The 21,867-nt window shown below is 40.5% G+C and overlaps 1 protein-coding gene across 2 annotated transcripts in view; it reads left to right on the top strand.

Annotated features, from left to right (window-relative positions):
* The window catches only part of LOC143443823 (uncharacterized), a 29,233-nt gene extending 7,852 nt beyond the window's left edge, over positions 1–21,381 (top strand). For both annotated transcript variants that reach the window (XM_076941764.1, XM_076941763.1), the window contains exons 3-4: positions 11,673–11,776; positions 20,117–21,381. In XM_076941764.1, the coding sequence (XP_076797879.1) occupies positions 11,673–11,776; positions 20,117–20,253 (241 nt within the window). In that variant the 3' untranslated portion in view covers positions 20,254–21,381. The remainder of the gene's footprint in view (positions 1–11,672; positions 11,777–20,116) is intronic.
* The last annotated feature ends 486 nt before the right edge of the window (positions 21,382–21,867 follow it).

Below are 21,867 nucleotides of genomic sequence, written 5' to 3'. Positions count from 1 at the left end.
GTCAGTAGACATAACCTGCTATGGTTGATTAGCCACCTCTTGGGGAAAATAACTACCAGGCCTGAAGTAAGTCTGTCACTCATCCATCCCTCAGTCTCCTCTATAACCTTTAATGAGCAACTGTTAGATGCATAGCACGCACTTTTAAAAATCAGGTTTGGTGCAATGGGCCCCATGAAAGTTCAAACTTGGCAGCAAAATGAGAAGCCTGTGCACAACTCTCCAGAAGCCACAACTTGGGTTCTCTGCTCATTCTCCTTGGCCTGCCCCATCCCACAAACACCTTCGACAATGGGGACACAGATTCGGGAACTATGTTTTAATGTTTGCTATGATCTTGGTGTTCTCAAGCAGGAAGCCCTTTAGATGTCACAATACACATGCTGATGCGTGAATAATGTTGTCAACGCTGTAGGGAGATAGCTCGTCCAAAAGGCAGTGACCTTAAATGATAATAGCAAGTCTCCTACTTCAGAATCTAAGAGCCAAATCCTCCTCCCTTTACTTGATGTGACTATAGGTTCTCTCCTCCCTCTTTCCCTTGTCTGGCTTCCTTCCTTCCTTCCTTCCTTCCTTCCTTCCTTCCTTCCTTCCTTCCTTCCTTCCTTCCTTCTTCCACTTTCTCCATTTCTTTTTTCCTTTTCTTCCTTCCTCCTTTCTTTTCTTCCTCCCTGCTTATTAGTCTCCATGCCCTCCCTCCCTTCCCCCAACTCCTTTCCCTCCTCTCCTCACCCACCCACCTCAATAAAGCAAGACCTTGCAGTTGCACTTTGTAAACCTCCTCTCTTCCGTGGAGCCACACCTTAGCCTGTGGCCTTAGGTCCTGCCTGCTGCTTTTTTTTTTTTTTTTCTCTCTGCAAAGGCCTAGCTGAATTACCGTGTGTGTATTCCTTTGGCCAGCAATCCTGTGATGCCTGAAAGCTGGGTTCCTTGTCACAGACCCGGAAGCCCCAGAGAGAGGAACTAAAAGCTCTTGGGAGCATTTCTAAGGTCTAACACTGCAGCCAAAGGTGGTTTGTAGTTTCTTCACAGGGAATTGTCTCTGGCAACTAGATGCCTTGACCTTATCAGGTGACAGCAAAAGGGACAGGAAAGTGACTCTGGACAACCCTCATGAAACACATGCTGAAAGCTGTTCAGGAAATGGAATTTCTCAAGGTTATCAAGCCTATTTATCTTCTCTCTGTCACCTTTGATTGGAGACAGAGGGCCTTTACCACAGCCTAACCTTTTGGTCCCATGGGATTTGTGTCTGACATTTGACTGGAGGATGAAAGATAAAACAATGGTGATTTCCCCTGCTGCCCCAGCCCCAGCCCCAGCCCAGGTGATGATCCTTCCCCTGTTACCCCAGGACAGACAAACAATGATGATCCTCCCCCTGCTATCCACAGACCAGGTGATGATGCTTGCCCTGCTACCCCAGCCATAGTCAAACAATGATGATGCTTTCTCCTGCTAACCCATCTACAGACAATGATAATGCTTTCCCCTGATGCCCTAGCCACAAACAATTACGATGCTCTCCCTGGTACCCCAGTCACAGACTGCTACTAGGTTTGATGTTGGGGTAGAGTGGGAGGCAGGTCAAATTTCCTGTGCTGCCCAGTTGTATCACTGCATTTTTCCTTCAAATCTTTTGCATTTCTTTTGGTTCCTCATTAGTGATCTCATGTTCTTAAACCTTTCCTCCCTCATCTCATCCCACAAACCTAGCTTCAGGCCTGTTCAGGTTAGAAGAGTCAGGTACAGGTGTCAGGGGATACTGTTGGGTGTCTGAAAGGCAACCACCTCCTGACTGGAAAGAATAGCTCTCTGGGCAAGAAGGTGCTGTAGAGAAACGGCTATGCCTCCACTCTGACCTCTTGGTTGCTTTTTGTTACTGCCTGTGACCTCTCCCATTTTTTAAATACCAGAGCTTCATTCACAGAGAAACCCAAAGACAAAATTGACTTTACTTACTTTGCTGGACTGTTTTTAATACTCCAATGTTTCTAACAAATGTGGGCAGGTAAGGAATGTTAGGTGGGGTACAGGGAAGTGTCCAGGAAAGTTGGAAAGAGTCCTCTGAGGAATCAGGAAGGCTTTGATGATGGGGAGGGAAGAGTGACTCTCTGCTCCTGGATCCCTTCTGATCTCGCTACTCACGCCATCCGTTCAAGTCTTTATCATGCCTGCCTTTGACTGCGACTTATAATGCCATTTATTCTATCACAAGACTCTCTCTTTTCTTCCTAATTAAGACCATTGCTCCACGAGGGCAGGCCTGCCCCCTCTTTATCTTCCTATTGTCAGAGCCAAAAGAACTAGGGGCAAATGGCTATTTGTGATACCTGTTAGCATACAAAAGTGCAAGTTGGTCTCCAGGCTCGCTCAATACTCTGGCTCTTCTCAGCTTTTCTCACCCTGCTTCCTACCCTAAACTCCTCCAGCTCACTCCCTTTCTCCCAGCTTCTGATTCATATAGTACTCTATTTCAGCCATGGACTTTCTTGGTCCTCTTTTCTCTCTCTCTCTCTCTCTCTCTCTCTCTCTCTCTCTCTCTCTCTCTCTCTCTTTCTTTCTCTCTCTTCCTCTTCCCTTCTTGCTTTCTTCTCATGACCCAGTTCAGTCGGCTGGCCTTGTCCAGTATATTATGTTCTCTCCCTGCCCTGGACTCTTCCAGATGCCTCTGGCCATATCTACAGTAGAAACGGTCCTGTCAACTATAACTTAAACCAATCACTTTCTCACTTTTATACATTTGGTGCAGAAACCCTCACTTTATACACCTATTGCTTTTAGTTCTGAGCTCTTGGCATTAAAGTATCAATAAACGACCTATAGCTTGGTGATTGATACAGATAAACAGGATTCTACTACCAAAGAATCTCTACCCAACAACATAAAAGCTTGTCGGGAGGGAATTTGGAGGTGACAGTATAGAAAGGACAGTGCTCCTCTGTTACCACTCTAGTTGGTAGTATGAACCTGGGAGAGCAGGGTCAAAAATTAAGGCAGACTAAAGTCTCATGCAATAGCCAACTTTATTCAGAGCATCAGACAATTTATATTCTGAGAGTTAAGAAGAGTCACTCTGAGTAAAGTTTACAGTCACAAAGACAAGCTGACATGGCAAAAACATGTTTTTTTCCATAGAGACATATAAACAAATAATAGACAGTTGTAATGAACAATCTGAAGTAAACAATCCTATCTGCTATACATAGGAGGGGAATGAAAGCTCATTCCAAGAACAATCCATAAGATGGAGAAACAGAGATTGTTTACTTGGAGTTTTCTCACAAGGTCTTGGAAATCTCCTCACACAGCTTCATTCACGAACCATATTCCAACACACTTTCCCTTTAATCTTTTAATACCAGTATATCCAGAGTGGTTGCAATTTGAGATGTTGTAAATACGTCTAGTTGTCATTTAATGCATGAGTATAATATAAGCAAGCAAATTATAATATTAGAACAGTAAAAGCATTGTGTGAAATACTCTGCCACCAAGAACAGAGATCCAAACTATGACCAGTACAATTATATTATTATAATGATCAGAAAATCTAGAGAATAGCTTGAAAAGAGACCCATATGATTAGTAATTCTAGTATCTTGTAGAACATAAGTCTATATTCACTTTTAATAGGAATACAAGTGTTATGATGTCATATGCAAATAGGAAGTGATTTAAATTCCAAGGAAAAATTAAACTCAGTCCCTTTTCCAGATGAATAAATGAGTTTCTTACAGTCCCAATGTCCAGTTATAAATACAAAGTGATTAGTAAAGTGCATAGGGCCTTAACTTGGCCCCAGGTAGACACACTTGACTTCTGATGATTCGGCCTCTATCTTTTTGTCTTTGATCTGGATGTTTGCTATCTTTTGGGTGACTTCCTCTGTTTCCTTGCCTTCCACCACTGTCATTAATAGCCCAGGACTGGAGAAACAAAAAGGATTCCATGATATTTTAGGAGATCTATCTGCAATAACAGATGCATGCCCCTTCCCAACTTCCTTATGGAGAAGTAAAAATAGGACAGGCTAATGCATCAGTTTGGTGGTTTGAATATGTTTGGCCCAGGGAGTGACACTATTTAGAGGTGTGGCTGTTGAGAACCCAGCTGCCCCACGTGGGTGTCAAAAATGTTGCGGACCACTCTGTCAATGTTGCAACCCACACTGCCAAAAGCCTTGGGGGCTAAATTGTTATAGCCTACACTGCCCCAAGCTACTCCAGTCCGAGGGTCGGGGTTCAGCAAGAGAGAGAGTGAGGATGGATGTGAAGAATGGAGACCAGACAGAGTGTGATTCAATCCCATTTATTCTTCAGTCTCTCTTCTTCTCTCCAAGTCCCTAGTTCCAAGTACCAAGTCTCAGGTCCTAATCCTAGTTCCAGTTGCTAGTCTCTTTCCCAGTTCCAAGTTACTTCTTCTAAGTGTCTAGTCCCGAGTGCAAGTGTCTAATGTCTAATTGCCTGTCTTGAGTCTCAAGTGCCTACTCCAAGTGCCTAATACTTGATAATAATTTCTTCTGTCTGCCTCTTGCCTTTTATATGTCTCACTTCTAAGCCACACCTTTAGGTCACGCCTTTAATCATGCCCTTAGGTCTTGTCTCTAAGTATGATCTCTAAGTCAAGCCCTTAAGTCACACACCTTTAAGTCTCAGGTACCCAAGGGAAAATCCTGGGTATCTAAAACAAGATGTTATCAGAGTGTTCTCAGCTGTTGTAGGCTATTGTCATCAAGTCTCTTGTCAGGATATATGGCTCAAGATGGCTGCAAGGATGATAGCCGCCTTCTGTCGGCTCCCCACATGTGGCCTTGGTAAAGGAAGTGTGTCACTGTAGGTGTGGGCTATAAGACCCTCATCCTAGCTTCCTGGAAGCCAGTCTTCTCCTAGTGGCTTTCAGATGAAGAGTAGAACTTTCAGCTCTTCCTGCACCATGCCTGCCTGGACACTACCATGCTCCCACCTTGATGATAATGGACTGAACCTCTGAACCTGTAAGCCAGCCTCAATTAAATGTTGTCCTTTGTAAGAGTTGCCTTGGTCATGATGTCTGTTCACAGCAGTAAAGGCCTAAGACAATCAACTTGCTTATTTCCTTTTGCAATAAAACCAGAGAGTGTGTAGAGTGTTTATGAGTGTGAGTCTATTGCTGGAAATAATCTTATAACAGAAAGAAGAACCTAAACAATATTTAAGGGTGTATGAATTAACAGTAATAGATGAATTAAAATAACCAGTTCCACCTGTTAGGCTGAGGAAAAGGAAGTATTAATAGATAGATGACTGTCTGGACCACACATCCCTCCTTTACCATTAAGTGACCCATCCATAAAATAAGTGTCTGCCTGTGGAATCAGAGATTAGACAATGTTTGTAATCACAATTTCAGTTCATATGAAAAAAAAATATCCCATAGCTTACCAGCTGGATAATGATTTTCTATCCTTCCATAAAAATGTGCACATGAAATTTGAAAATCCATAGAATTCTATAATGCTCTTAAAAACCAATTGTTAGTTACTGGTAATATAATAAAACAAGAATCAAATACATACAGTTGTTGACATCAGATTCTCTCCTGATTTACTAATTGAGCAAAATAAGTAACGCAAGCAGTTAGTATTTTATGGCCTTGATGGTGTAAAGAGACACATTCCCAAGGTTAAGCCTCTTGTGCTATAAAACCTGCAGGAAATAATTAAGTGGGGACAATAAGTAAGTTTAACAGTAGTGTAGGATACCATGATATACAAATGCTTCTTTTAGTCTAGATTCAAAGAGCTGTAGTTCTTTTCTTGCCTCTTGGGATAATATATGAGAACTGTCCAATGTCATCTCACCATCTAGAGTTTTAAACAGATTGGTTAGTGCATATAGAAATTTTGATTTTGTTAACATTTCACTGGAAACACCAAGAGCACCTCATGAGGGAGGAATTGCTATACGAATTCTGTTTCCCTGCCACGCCCTAGCTCCCTTAGGTTGTAAACTTAGCTTTGTCATAGACTCTCATAAGTCCTCATCAAAAAAATGCAGAGGAGTCAGTATTAAATAGATTATCAAATCTCTCACATCAGTGCTGCAGGGTCATTTTCAGACAATGGAGGAGATAGATGATTGATAGATAGATAGATAGATAGATAGATAGATAGATAGATAGATAGATAGATGATAGATAGATTGGAGACTCCACTCCAGCAAAGGAGCTAGGGGAGTGATCATAATTACTGCCACTGCCATGGTTGGTGGTAGTGTGGAAAAATCTACTTTTGTCTCTTTTTTCAATTTTAAAGTTTGACTATCCAGTTTATATTCATTCAAGAAATCAGCCCTCTCTTACTCATGATTAATATCCTTCTTATGTTCCTTAAGCACATTGAGAACAGTCCAACCTAATGCACAAGGGACCCAGGGGATCCCCCCTTGTTATATGCCTTTTCCATATTCTTACAGACTCTGCTCTATTCTTTATCTAAAGTCCCTTATTCTGGAAACTGGAGATTATAATCATAAACAAATAATCAATCTACAAGTTGTGGTTTAGACACTTATGCTCCTCCTTTTTTAAGCAATTCTGCACAAGCTTGGCATAATGAAAAGCCTTCCTAGTTTCTGCCTACTATGCAGACTCACCTTCCATAAGGGTCCCCACCCTCTTATCTCATAACTGACTCAGGTCCCTGATTGTGGTGATGCCTCTTGTTTACCATTCTAGTTGGCAGCATGAACCTGGGGAGCCAACCTAAAAATTAGGTGGACTAATGTCTCATGCAATAGCTAACTTCATTCAGAACATCAGACAACTTATACTCTGAGGGTTATGAAGAGCCACTTGAGTGACCTTTACAATCACAAGGATAGGCCACATGTGGCAAAGAGATGTTTTTCCATAGATCCATATAAACAAATAATAGCTAGTTATAATGAATAACCTGAGGTAAACTTGCTATACCTGGAAGGGGTGTGAAAGCACATTCCAAAAACAACCCATGTTATGGAGAAACAGAGATTACAAGACTCTTGTCTTGTTTATTTGAAGTTTTCTTTTATTTTTTTTTTCGTTTTGTATTTTTTTTAAATAGGATGTTTTATTTACATTTCAGATGCCATCCCCTTTCCCCATTTCCCCTCCCTAGAAAACCCCTATCCCATACCCCCTTCTTCTTTTTGCTTTTATACAATTTTTATAATGTTAACCAATGGCTATATAAATTTGGTAATGCTCAATATCAATCAGAAGTGTAACCCAATACCCAACCTAGATATATCAACTATCTTTGACTGGCAGAGACATGTGAACATCTGCCTCCATGTATGACTCCCTTCTCTCTTTCTCTCTCATCACCTAGCTCCTCCTCTCCTTCTCCTCCTCCTCCTCCTTCCTTCTCCTCCTCCTCTCCTTACTCCTCCTCTCCTTACTACTCCCACCTTAGCTCCTCCTACATATCACCTTTCCTGTTAAAACTTTTCTCTCAAAATACAGTTAGGGCACAACTATACCAATTTATGTCAGTAAGGTGCAAGATAGACCTAATACCCAGTCCATCATTTTGTTGACTAAGCAGAACCTCTGTCATCTCTCCTAAATAAAAGATTTAGTTCTGAACCTGGCTTTTTTTTTTTTTTTTTTTTTTTTTTTTGGCTTTAGAATGAATGTCAGCTGAAAACCACCCTCTCAAATCTTTTCTCCCAAAGTAAATAGCAAGGATTGGCTATGAGACTATAAGTTTTCTTAGAATCCAAGACAAGAAGCTGTCAGGAGCAGACAGGTCTCTAATCAAAATGAACATTAATATAGAAATGTTTGTAACGTCAATTTTGTGAATTTCTGATGTTTTGAAAACCAACTATTTATGTAAGGCAATCTGGACTATTGTCTGTTAACTCCTCTCAGCTACTTCTAAATAAAATATAGAAAACACCCTAACAACAAACTCAAAGCCATGAATTTGCTATAGGCCCTTAACTCACAGGCTAACCATCTCAAATAAGTTAAGAAAGTTAAAGAAGGACTGGGTCTAAGCCTTGTATTCCTAAATGTGTTATACAGGCACAATGCCTATGATAGTAAAAATATTCATCTCACTTTTATATTAATAAGAAGCTTGTACCAATGAAAACCTTAAATTTGTAATAAAGTAAATTTTGTACCATTTAAGAAATTATAACTTCATCTTAATAACAATTATACAAATTTCTACCAGTAGGTTATGGCTATGCAATAAATCCCAGCTAATCCTCCCTGTTACACCAAAACCACTACTTTTCCCTAAAAAGATGGCCCAATATTAACCACTTCATTCCCCAAGCCCAGGGAATAGGAGCGCCAACTCTTCATTAACTTCTTCAAGCTGATTATGGATGTTGAGATATTAGAAGAGGGGTTGGGGGAAGAGTAAATTGATAAGCCTCTGACACTGTGTCTTCACTGCAACCAGCTGGAATTCCAGGACATCAGAGATTCGAGCAGGTCTGCTCAGCTTGCCTGATGAGTAGATACACCAAGGCTATGTATTCTGCACTATACAATTCTCAAAACAAATTTTAGTATCTAGATAATTGTTTGAATTCTGAAATCTAGTCTTCTGGCAGCCTGCCTCTGTCATGTCTCATCCATATAATTCTGGGGGTTTCTATGAGGGTGTGCTTTCACCATCCTCCCATTTTTTCCTTTCTGCTCTCAAATTTCCCAACATCAGGGAATCCAAACTTTTGGGCACTTAGGCCCTCCACTTCCACTGGTGCCTAACCCCTTACCCCATTCCCCCCCCTCCAATTACTATGAGGGTATACTTCCACCATCCTCTCATTTCCACCTCCCTGCTCTTGAAATTCCCCAACACTAGGGAATCCAAACTTTAAGGTACCAAGGCTGTCCACTTCCACTGATGCCTGGCACAGCCACCCTCAATTACCTATACAAGTGGAGCCATGCACCCCCCACTTTGTGTTCTCAGGCTGGAGATTTTAGAATGGCTGCTCCAGCTTGTTTCTTAGGACCATTTGCTTGAAAAATTGTTTTCCAGCCTTTTACTCTAAGGTAGAGCCTGTCTTTGCACTGAGTGCGTTTCCTGTATGCAGCAAAATGCTGGGTCTTGTTTATGTATCCAGTCCATTAGCCTATGTCTTTTAATTGGGAAACATTGATATTAAGAGATATTAAGGAACAGTGATTGCTGTCTCCTGTTATTTTTGTTATTAGAGGTGAAGTTATCTTTGTGTGGCTATCTTTTTTTGGATTTGTTAGAAGAGGGTTACTTTCTTGCTCTTTCTAGGGTAGAATTTCCCTCCTTGTAGTGGAGCTTTCCTGCTATTATCCTTTGTAATGCTGGGTTTGTGGAAAGATATTGTGTAAATTTGGTTTTGTCGTGGAATATCTTGATTTTTCCATCTATGGTAATTGAGAGTTTTGCTGGGTATAGTAGCCTGGGCTGGCATTTGTGTTCTCTTAGGGTCTGTATGACATCTGTCCAGCATCTTCTAGCTTTTATAGTATCTGGTGAGAAGTCTGGTGTAATTCTGATAAGTCTGCCTTTATATGTTACTTGGCCTTTCTCCCTTACTGCATTTAATATTCTTTCTTTGTTTTGTGCACTTGGTGTTTTGATTATTATGTGACGGGAGATATTTCTTTTCTGGTCTAGTCTATTTGGCGTTCTATAGGCTTCTTGTATGTTTATGGGCATCTCTTTCTTTAGATTAGGGAAGTTTTCTTCTATAATTTCGTTGAAGATATTTACTGGCCCTTTAAGTTGGGAATCTTCCCTCTCATCTATACCTATTATCCTTAGGTTTGGTCTCCTCATTGTGTCCTGGATTTCCTGGATATTTTGTGTTAAGAACTTTTTGAGTTTTGCATTTTCTTTGACAGTTGTATTGATATTTTCTATGATATCTTCTGCACCTGAGATTCTCTCTTCTATCTCTTGTATTCTGTTTTTTTGTATGCTGTATTTCTCCAGCGTAGTCTCCCTTTGTGATTTCTTGATTGTTTCTACTTCCATTTTTATGTCCTGGATGGTTTTGTTCAATTCCTTCACCTGTTTGGTTGTGTTCTCTTGTAATTCTTTAAGGGATTTTTGTGTTTCCTCTTTAAGGGCTTCTACCTGTTTACCTGTGTTCTCCTCAAATTCTTTGAGAGTGTTATTTATGTCCTTCTTAAAGTCCTCTGTCATCATCATTAGAAGTGATTTTAAATCTGAATCTTGCTTTCCTGGTGATATGGGGAATTCATGACTTTCTAGTGTGGGAGAACTAGGTTCTAATGATGCCAAGTACCCTAGGTTACTGATGCTTATGTTCTTGTACTTGCCTTTTGCCATCTGTATCTCCTCAGTGCTACCTGCCCTGTCCCTGACTGGAGCCTGTCTTTCCTATTATCTTGGTTGAATGAGAACTTTGTGGGGTGGGTGTTACTACTGGGGTAAGCGCTAGGGCCCAAAATCTGCTCAGTGCTCAAGGGCAGACAGGATGCTGCCCAGGTTAGAGCTCTGGGAGCCCGTTTCCTCTGGGTTCTTAGAGATTGGGGGCAGAGCTGCCGCCCAAGATCTGCTCAGTGCTCTGGTCCAGACCAAAGGGAACCAGTGCTCTGGGCTGGGAGTGACTTCCTGGGTCCTTGTGGGTCCCAGTTACTCCCTGTTTGTGGCAGGCCTTGCTGTCTGCTTACCTAAGATACTGCCTGAGTTAGAGCACCTGGGGTCCCCGATTCCTCTGATTCCTCTGGATTCTTAGAGACTGGGGGCAGAGCTGCCACCCAAGATCTGCTCAGTGCTCTGGCCCAGACCAGAAGCTATTTGAAGTTTTCTTACAAGGCCTCAGAAATCTCCACACACAGGCTTCATTCATGGACCATATTCCAAAACTCCTCTTTCCAAGGATGGAAAGAAGCATGTTGTACTCAAGGAGCCTCAGTAGAAATGCCAAAGCTACCCTTAAATATTTAATGGTGTTTTAACTCTGTTCAGAGACAGTAGGTTTTAGTCTATGTGCCTGTTCATGTGGGTCCACATATGAGCATGCATGAGGCCAGAGCTCATTCTTGGGTATCTTCTTCAATCAACACTATCTTATGACTTGAGACAGAGACTCGCTCAACATGAAGCCTAGTGTTTTGTAGAGGCAGGCTAGCCAAACTCCACCTCCCTGGGACTTTCCTATCTTTCTGTCCCCAGCACTGGGGTTTCAGCTGCCATGTCTGGCCCTACATGGCTTGTGGGATGTGGATGTGGGGGATCCAAACATAGTTCCTCATGTTTCTATGGCAGGCACTTAACCAATGGAGCAGTTTCTTGAGCTCCTAAACATTAAACTTGCCTACTTGAGTTTCCTTCCTCATAAAGTAGAAATCACAGTGCTTCCCCTGGAGGGCTTCTGGAGAGGAGAGATAGCTACCATGCATGAGCAAGTGGTTCAGACTCGGACTGTGGAATCAGCTGCATGAAACTGAATTATGCCTCTGAGCTTTGCCAACTGTGGGGCATCAAACAAATGGCTTTCCCAAGCCTCAGTTTCCTATTGTGCAAGAAAAAATTTATATTGCTTCTCTTGTTAAACAAATTGGTCTGTGTAAAATATTTAGTTCATTTCTTAGCATGGAGTAAAAGTTTAATAGATGTGAACTAGAACGAAGTTGTTCTCAAGTTGATATCACTTTTTCTGTTTTCTCTGCAGAAGGCCTCAGTTTAAAGAAGAATCTCATGTCTCTATTCTTTCTGGATGCCTTGCTTTCAAACCAGGGGGGATGAACAGCACTGCCAATCAAAACCTTTCTCAGAGTAAGAAGGACTCTCATTTGCTATAAAAGCACTATAGTCTGAAAATAAAGAGACTTAATACAACACCACCAGGTATCCAGAAGTTTGTGTGAGTGAAATCTGGGTCTGGTCAGTCTGAGACGTAAACTACAACTTTGTCACGGAGCCTGTTTAACACACACTGACATCTTCTCTTTGGATAACGTAGTTCTATGTGACAATTCTTTGTATTTACAGAGATGATGAAATAAGGCTTTGCTTTGGGTTTCTTTCTTTTTTTCTTTTCTTTTTTCTTTTCTTTTTTTCTTTTTTTGATTTGGTATAATGTCATCAAAACACAGAATAAGTTATTACTTCTTGGTAGCTTTGTAGTCTGCAGGATGTTTGAGACAGAAGAGATCTCCTCAGAGTAGTTGTATAAAGCCCAATAATAGAGAAGACAAGGCCATGCTCATATGAGAAAAGACACCAGACCATAGGAAAAAAAATAGAGGAAGGACCTACAGAAGATAAAGGAACCAAAAGAAAGTAACTACTGCTTATATTTGTAGCTATGCAGCACTTCTCTAAGTTTATCTCTGGAAATTTCTTTTGTCTTACTTTTTTTCATAGCAGAAATATTCTTAAGTAACACTCTCCTATGAGACGCAGAGATCTGAGAGAAAAGGGTAAGCATGAAGTTTCCTTTATGATCTTTGCCTGAAGCCCATTAGAGTCAGCATTGCACTCATCGTAATCTCAAAAGACACACTGTGCCATCGTGTCAGCTCTAAGGTCATAGTCCTCCTTGTAAACAAATCTATTTATGACCACTGCTGCAATGCAGTCTCTCGCTCTCAAAGGTCCACTGCCTCATTAATGAATTTGTAATCCCAAGCACACCTGTTTGTCTGATTTATAGATGTTTTTGTCTTCTTAACAGAGCTATACATTTCCATGCCAGTCTCAGGAAAGTTCTGGTTCATCAGGTAATAATGAGGCTCATGTCTCTGATTCCTCTGTCTAAAATACTCCTTCCCCCGTGCCTCACAGACTGAGAACAAGTCAAGTTCCTGGATAAGGTTCCCTTCTTTGAAGCTATCTAAGCTAAACACCCATTCCTCAATTATTCATCCTCACCTCTAACTCCATCTAAAAATGTGTATTAATTTACATGTTTACTTGTTTATTATTCAATTTTCCAACTAGAATATTAGCTATTTGAGTATCGGAATGTGCTTCTTCACTATGAATGAGAGTTGATTATGATATGTGCACTAGTAGATGTTTGGTAAATAATTACTGAAATAATAACTGCATAAATATGGCTTTAAGTTCTAGTTCTTTGGTAGATTTACTAGTATAGGTAAAGACACAATATCTTTACTAGTATGGTAAAGATTGTACATGATAAAAATATTATGAGAAGACCGGAGATACAATCCGCTAATAATATTTTAAGAGCATTTGCTTCTCTTGCACAGGACTTGTGTTCAGTTCTTAGAACCTACTTGATGGTTCATAACCACCTATGACTCTAGTTTCAGGGAGTCTGTTGACCTCTTCTGAAGTAAACAGGCACCTGAACACATGAAGTATACATAAACTCCTACAAGCCTACAAGCACATACACATAAAAATAAATACATAAATATTTTTAAAATATTATGTCTAATCTGACCATAAATTTAAAATTCATGAATCATAAATATTCTCAAGGAAGCTAAGAGCAACCAATAGAATGATTTCTCTCTTCAGCAGACGATGAGTAATTTTACATACTTGATGAGCCTTTAGGATATGCCCAAGTTTTCTTCATTAACCATGTAGTCTTCTAATAGAAATACCATTGTGGAGTCAGGCACAGTCATTCTGCAATCCCCACTCAGCTCCCACAGCCTGGCTTCTCTGCTGCTCCTTCCTGAACCATCTGTTCCTCCTGGCTCTCTGCCTTGGCTGCCACTAACTTGTTTGCTGAACAGCCCTCTACTTCTGTCTGCATATACCCCCAGCAGAGACCCCTCATTTTCACCAAATAACCAACCTTCCTGTAGGTAAGTGAGTCCTGCTGTCTAGGTTCCACTGATGGTACATAGCAGAGACAACTGTGGCTTCTGGACCTGAACATAACATTGCCTAAAAGAAGCTTTCTCTACTTCTGGCTAGTAATCTGCAGAAAGGGTATTACAGGCACACTGACAAGATCATGATGGCCAGGTGTGAGATGCAATGACCAGAAAAAAACCTCAGTTGTCATCAGCAAGCTAATATAAACAACAAACACTCACTGTGTTTAACTGTATTATCTGGGGGTTGTGTGTGGCCAAAGTAACATTAATTGCCCTAAACAATATACTTACCTAAGCTTCAGGGTTAGAATTCTTACCTCTCCCGAAAGACTTTCCTCTAAGTCTGTAATAATTAAGACATCCATTCCTACATATTTATGACACCAGATCAGAGACTCTTCTGTCCCATATCAGATGGTATTTTAGTTTTATAATTAAATTCCAAGCTCCTGGGAAAGTATCTTTGAAGTCTGATAGTCTTTTAAAAATATACTTTGTATTACATTCCTTTCCCTATTGTGTGTGTCACACATGTGCATGTGAAGTTCAGAGGACAATTTTGTGAATATCTCCTCTCACTTTTATATAGGTCCTGAGACTAATCTCTGGTCATCAGGCTTAGTGGCTTTACCTGCTGAGCCATCTTGCTGGCTCGGTCTTTCGTATTAGTTATATGTGGCCATTTATACCATAAAGGAAGGAAAGGAAAGGAAAGGAAAGAGAAAGAGAAAGCGAAATCGAGGGAGAGGGAGAGGGAGAGGGAGGGGGAGGGGGAGGGGGAGGGGAGGGGGAGGGGGAGAGGGGGAGGGAGAGGGGGAGGGGGAGGGGGAGGGGGAGGGGGAGGGAGAGGGGGAGAGAGAGAAGGAGAGAAAGAGAGAGAAAGAAAGAGACAGAGAGAAAGAGAAAGAGAGAGAGAGAGAGAGAGAGAGAGAGAGAGAGAGAGAGAGAGAGAGAGAGAAAGAGAAAGAGTGGGACAGGGATGGCCGGAAAGGGAAGAAGGGGGAGGGGAAGGGAAAAAAGAAAGAGAAAGGAAGGGAAGGAGGGAGTTTGGACATGTTTGACACTGGAGACCAGTGCATGCACATAATCAATCACACATCTCAAGTGAATGATTGATATTGGTAGCAAAACACATAAAGAAAACAGAAAACAAATGTGGAAATATCTGAGGGAAATAAATGGGAAGGGAAATGTAGGAGGAATAAGTAGTGCAGTCTTTTAGGTACTGGTAACTTCTTTGGGAGAAGAATTAGCTCCTAAAAACAAAGTTTTATTTTATTCTTAAAAATAAAATAAAACTTACATCCAACAATGAAAAGAAAAATAGTAATAAAATATAAATGAATTCTATCTACAAACATTATATCATAGGTTGATGGTAAAACAGGACAGGAAAACAAAAACAAAATGATGAAACAAAATGAGGCTCAAACAGATAGGAATGGAAAGACATGGAATGTGGAGATCACAGTTTTAAATAAGGTAGTCAGGAAAGATCCAGAAGGTAGAATTGCAAGAAATTGCTTAGCAGATAAGCTAGTAAGATATATATGTATCAGCAGAGATAAAGCCCAATTGGACAATGAGGTAAAAAAAAAATTAAGATTATGTGGTTAGAACCAGGTAAATCCTGCAGTCTTCTACCATTGAGTTCTGAAGTTCCAGGGGGTTCTAAATGAAGAGTAATTCATCCAACTTCAAAGTATGGAGCAGAGACTGAAGGAAAGGCCATCCAGAGACTGCTTCACCTGGGGATCCATCCCATATGCAGCCACCAAATCCAGATACTATTGCAGATGCCAAGAAGCGCTTACTAACAGGAGCCTGATATAGCTGTCTTCTGAGAAGCTCTGTCAGAGCCTGACAAATATGGAAGCAGATGCTCACAGCCAACCATTGGACTGAGCAAGGGGTCCCCAATGGAGGAATTAGAGAAAGGACTGAAGGAGCTGAAGGAGTTTGCAACCCCATAGGAAGAACAACAATATCAACCAACCAGACCTTCCAGAGCTCCCAGGGACTAAACCACCAACCATGGAGGGACATGAAGGGACCCATGGTTACAGCTGCATACGTAGCAGAGGATGGCATTGTCCAGCATCAATGGGAGGAAAGGCCCTTGGTCCTGTGAAGGCTCAATGCCCCAGTGTAGGGGAATGAGAGGGCACGGAGGCAGGAGTGGATGGGGGAGTGCCCTCATAAAACCAGGGGGAGGGAGATGGGATAGGGGGTTTCTGAAGGGGAAACAAGGAAAGGGGATAACATTTGAAATATAACTAAATAAAATATCTATATCTATATCTATATCTATGAAAAAATCTTTAAAGAAACACTTGGGACCTAGTACTGATGATCAAACTTCATGAGAGGAGAAGTCAAAAGTAAAAACTGGCCTTGGAGGTAGTAAGAAATCAGAGTAGCCTAGGCAAGCTAGGTGCTGACTTTGTACATAATTTCGGGTTGGAGCTTATAAGGTACATTATTGGATCTGATATAGTACAGGAGAAAAACATAAGGATATGAATGCTTCAGACTTTGCACTGAGAAGTGGACAGGATGGAGTCATTTGCTTAGATGGGGATGATAAAGTCTCAACAGGTTTGGGTAAGGAGACTGAGGGTTCCAGCTTGAGTCCTCAGATCTTATATATCTTTTTCATTGAAGGAGAATTTGTGAATACAAGTTGGACATATGATTCCAGATATTAAGAAAAGGTTTAGACCAAAGATATAAGTTAGAGTTTGGCAGCAGAAATATGGTACTAAAAGCCATCAACCTCATAAATGCAACTTGTACGAGTAGATATGGGAACTGAGTTGAAATAGAGAGTTATTGTGATACAAAGCCGAGCCTAGGGAATCTCCAAGCTTCCACTTAAGTTGTTAGAGATTCATCAGAAAATCCCAATGTCTCTGAAGTCAACAGAGGAAAATATACACACTGAGGGAAGGAATGATGAACTGACTCGAATGTAGCCAGCGGTCAAGATCAAGAAGGGAGAGGTCATTAAGTACGTAGACATCTTTGTTGGAATTTATAAGCAGAGTTTGAGGGAGTGGTGATGGAAGCTTCATAGGCAACAGTCTAGAGAACAACACGAGGAAGAGAATTCCATGAGGAAGAATGGCACGTAGGCCTATTTTGAACAGTACTGGTATAAAAGATAACAAATAAATAAGGCAAGAAGATGAGAGAGGAATGAAAGCATGCAGGAGTGTAGGGAGCACCACAGGTTGGTTTATAGGAAAGCCAGCCCACAAACTCACGACTCAGTTTAAAAACGAAACAGTTCGAGGGATAATAGAGTACAGGTGAAATGAAAATATAAAAGTTAAAAGATTAAGCCAGCGTGGGATAGGGGAATGGAGGACAGAAGGGGATAGTGGTTGAGTCAAGCAAAATTGAGGCTGTACGAAGAAGACTTAATGAAAATCCACTAGTCAGTGAGCTAATTTTACAACACTTTAAAGAAGTATTCCAAGAGACATGGGTTATCACATGAAAATTGAAATGCATGAGTTCTGGTTAGGGAGTCTTCTAGAGTTATCCAATAGAACATAGTCTATTGTCATTGTTCTTGGTTATATATACACCAGAACTATATGGTAAGATGCTATTGCTGAAGACACCATACATTCTTTGGCTATATGATATAAAGAAGTTCATCTCTGTATGACTGGAAAACTTCCTCCCCACTGACTAGTCTTTTCATAGTGGTAAGAGGTTCTATTCAAGCTCCTCGGGGGAGAAAACATATCAATGGCCATACCCAGTGCTGGACCCTGTATGTTACAATGCTGATCTGGCAGACAAAATGTGCCTACAGATATCATAGTGGCATCACTATTATAACTAATCACTCTCTACGTGCTTTGGAGTCCTGCTCCACAAGAAGGAATGCCATGTCTGGTCATAGGCCTTAGCGAAGACCCTGGCGTTATTATTCTACTAAATGTTCATGTTGTCAAAGTGCTGTCTAAATACTTATGTGTATACCCATAGACTGGCGCTGATCTAAACTGTGGAAAGAGAAGCTTCTTTTTTGCAATGGATAGCAGTCAATGAAAAGATGATCACTGTTTTAGGTGTTGAAAGTAAGAGACTGAGTGTTGAGCCCTAAACAGGGTTCCTAAATCATGCCACCACCACCATCAAAGGCTCAAACATCACAGAATCATAAAAGAGGAGACAAAAGAGTTTGAAAGAGTTGAAGGATGAAAAGGAATGCTACGAAGTGATGTCTAAAGACATGACATGGCCATTGCACTCATTACCTCACAGCAGCTGTGGTTACCTGAGTAAGGTTAAAAAGGCCAAAATTCCCACATAAGTGGGATAAATGGTCTCCAGGCTCCACCCCTTACTGAGGTGCTATTTACAACTGATAGGTGAGGGTGGCTGCTTTTGGAAGAGCTTGTAGAGTTTTCTTCTGAGTGGTTGTTTTGTTTTTGTTTTGTTTTTGTCTTTTGGGTGGGTTTTTTTTTTGGTTGGTTTGTTTTGAAACAGGAAGTGATTATAACCATCTGACTGTGAAGATAAGTTTGGATATTAGAAGCTGAGAGACTGTGGTAGGAAGTGACTATGTAGAAGAGAGCAGACATAGACTGAGTGGAAGAAAATGTGGGTTTAGCTAAGGAATGAGCTTTGCCAGGTTACTTCAGATGGATCACAGGCAATGGGATTGAAATATTCAAGTGAGTGATGATACCCAGTGATAGATGATGGCTTGAAGACTGTGACAGAGAAAAGATGGCAGTGGCTAACTTTTTGTATACTATAGGTTTCACGCTGTCAAAAGAATTGTGCTAAGGTGTCAGAGAGCAAAAAAGAAAGGACAATGGTGGGAAGCAGATGATTTGGTGACCACCTACATATCTGAAAAATAGGTACTATGAGACCAAAAAACCAAAAGTCTCCTTGGTCCGCTGTAAGTTAGTCTAGACAGTTCCCGTGAGTGGTATTGGTTCCCTGGGTCAATATATATGAATATCCTGTGGTCACAGGTGTTTCTTGGTCCACCCTGTGGGTCACTCTGAACAGTTCTCATAAGTGCTAATGGCTCCCTAGGTTAATACTTATAAACATTCTGTGGTCACAGGTGTTTCCTTGGTCTTCGGGGGTCAGTGATTAATTTGTCACTGGTAACTCTCAAACTGTTATGGGATGAAATTAAGTCCCCAACTGCCTGGCTTCTCTGATACAGTTGAATCGTATTCTAGTCTCATTGAAGTCCTCTTGAACTGAACCCCAGGTCCCATGCTAGCAACTCCTGGTTTCTCCTGTCTTATTTTCCTTACTTGGATTTCCAGATAAATCATCCAAACTCAAGCTCTTGTTGGTGAGTTGGAAAGAAACCAAACTTGAGTTATTGGTAATTTTGGAAGGATATACCTTGTGTACACTGAAATCGTGAAGAAATATTCGTACAAGTCTCAATCATGTGAACTGATTTTCAGTCCTATGTTTAAGGCTAAAAACCTTGTGTACCTATGCTGTTGGACGAAGCAAACCTTGAACACATCAACATTAATGACTGGCAGAACAGACATAAGCTAGTTGGGCAGTGTCACATGGTGCAAATTTTAAATGATGAGAGGCATGGAAGAACATTGATGAAGATTCACTCTAATGGAAAAAAAAACACAAAGCACAGAGTAGATACCTACATGCCTGTGTGTACAGATGTGTGTATGTACATAACAATGCATCTCCACAAATTCACACATGTGTAATGTGATCACATTGCTAGACAGTACAAACTGGTTATATTTGTACAATAAGAAAGGGCTCTGTTTTTATTTGTTGGTTTGGGTTTGCTTTGGACATATGTGTGCACATAAACACGTCTGTGCACATGCTTTCTCACTTTTACTTAACAGGCATTTACTATTTGTATCACACAGGTTTAAAAACAACTAAAGACCTTTTACCCAAGGTCTGTTTGCACTTAGTAGGTTAGCACTTGGTAGGAGCAGATGTGGCACTGAGAGAAGGAGTGTGACCCATTGTCTGCCTTTGACTAAGGGAATCATGGGATGCCAGAAGATTTACAGCTAATCCCAGGCCAAACATGGATGGTCAATCTCTCTAGGAAATATTTATGTTCTTTTCTTTCTCCTTTCCATAAGTGGACAAATGAAAACACCCAATGCCTCAGAGCTCTACTCAGAAAGACATGATGGAAGAGAGGAAAGTCATTATTATTCAAGAAACATACACATTTGTTGCAAAGATCCAGGGAAGAAACCCACATACTTTGTTGATAATCCCTTTTGAATGTGCAAGCAAGTTTGACTTTCATTTTCATCTGCAGGGAATCTTCAGCAGCTGTTGCGGTCAGGCCCTTGTGCTGGGCCTGTAGGACAAGAAGAACCATACAAGGGCAGGGACATTCTAAAAGCAAGATTGGAAGAGTTCCAGAAAACTCCGATTATCAGCACCGCTGTATAGTGCACCGGTTCCACTGCCCCTCGTTTCTCTCCCAGGTGCACCCCACAGAGATTCCAGAATGATCCAGGAGACACCTGTTTGGTATTCATACCTTGTAGGTGGCACAGACAAAAGCCTCCTGCTTTATTGTTCATTATCATTCTCTGCTAAATAGTGTTTAATGCTAAGGAGTGCAGTGACAGAGTTATTGCAAATATTACATAGCCGAGAGAAAAAAGTCATCTTTCTTACACTTTCCAGCCCTGTCACAGTCCACTCATCCTAACACCAGAGACCTTACTGACGGAAATTCTGTTTATTTCTGTTTCACTTACTCTAATGATACATACGCCAGGATTGTTTGACCACAACTCAGCAGCCCCTCCCTAACACAGGTGAAAACACACTGTGAGAATTCATGATGATAAACTTTGCCGTGTGTAGCACTGGCAACACTAGATCTCTGTCTCAAAACAGTGAATGCAAAATCTCTGGTTTGCCCTAGCCTCCTCTTATATGTCAATATCTTTATTCAGCATTCAGTGTTAAATTGTTACGTGTCTTATGTGATCCCAGTACAGTACCTTACTGAAGAGGGAGCAAAAGGAAAAGATACAATCCCCACCCTCAGAAGAATTATGACTGTGAAGAGAAAAAAAAAAAAAAAAACAGGAAGGAGGACAACACTTCTTGAAGAAATTATCTTCTGCTTTTGATACAGTATAGAAACTTGGCCAAAATCAGCTGACTGTGTGTTTTGGGGATTATTTCTACATATTTATTGTACTTCATTAGTTTATGGTTTTATACGTTTGATTCATACTATCTTTTCTTAAGTGGGTTTTCACCGGATCTCGGTCAGGTATTGCTAAGTCCTAAAACTTTATTCTTTCTCAAATGTAATTCAAATATCCAAGCTGTTAATATCCATATATACACTAGAATTACACTATAAATGGCTTTTATAAAAGCTTGGTAGAAAATTTGAGTAAAATAGAGACAAATCTGTAGAATAATATTGATTTGCTTGTTCAAATGTGTCTCCATTTCTAAGGTACATTGCTATTTATTGGATCCTTCCTTCAACAATGTTCTAAGTTTTCCAGAATGGAAAGTTTTAAAATTGTGTTAAATATATACTGAAACTTCTCATATTTTGATGTTATTGTGAACAATATGAATTTTCAACATTTGTTTTTTGTTACTTATTTCTAGTACATAGAAATAACATTTGTTTGTGTATAATTATCTTAAATCCAGTGGTCTTAAACATTGAGAAATGTTAGCAACGGTAAATTCTAAGAGTTTTCTGCTCATGAATAACATCTTTAAATTAAGACAACCTTTCTCCCAGGCCCCATTTTTCAGTCCTTTTTTTCTTGATTTATTGCTCTGTTCAAAACTTTCACTACAATGTCAAATAAAAATTACAAAAATACTTTTATTTTGTTCCTTATCTTAGGAAGTAAGTAGTCTTATAGGACTATGAGTGGTAATTGAGTCAGGTTTTTCTTTTCTTTTTCTTCTTATTTATTTATGAACTCTACATCCTGATTGTGCCACCCCTTCTCCTCCCAGTTCCCCTCTCACAAGCCCCTCCCCATTCCTTCTTCCCCTTCCTCTATGGAGGAGGTA

This window comes from Arvicanthis niloticus, chromosome 10, assembly GCF_011762505.2.
Source record: "Arvicanthis niloticus isolate mArvNil1 chromosome 10, mArvNil1.pat.X, whole genome shotgun sequence".
In the NCBI taxonomy this organism is placed as follows: domain Eukaryota; kingdom Metazoa; phylum Chordata; class Mammalia; order Rodentia; family Muridae; genus Arvicanthis; species Arvicanthis niloticus.
The sequence above is the reverse complement of the archived record's forward strand: the minus strand, read 5'-3'. Positions and strand labels throughout refer to the sequence as shown.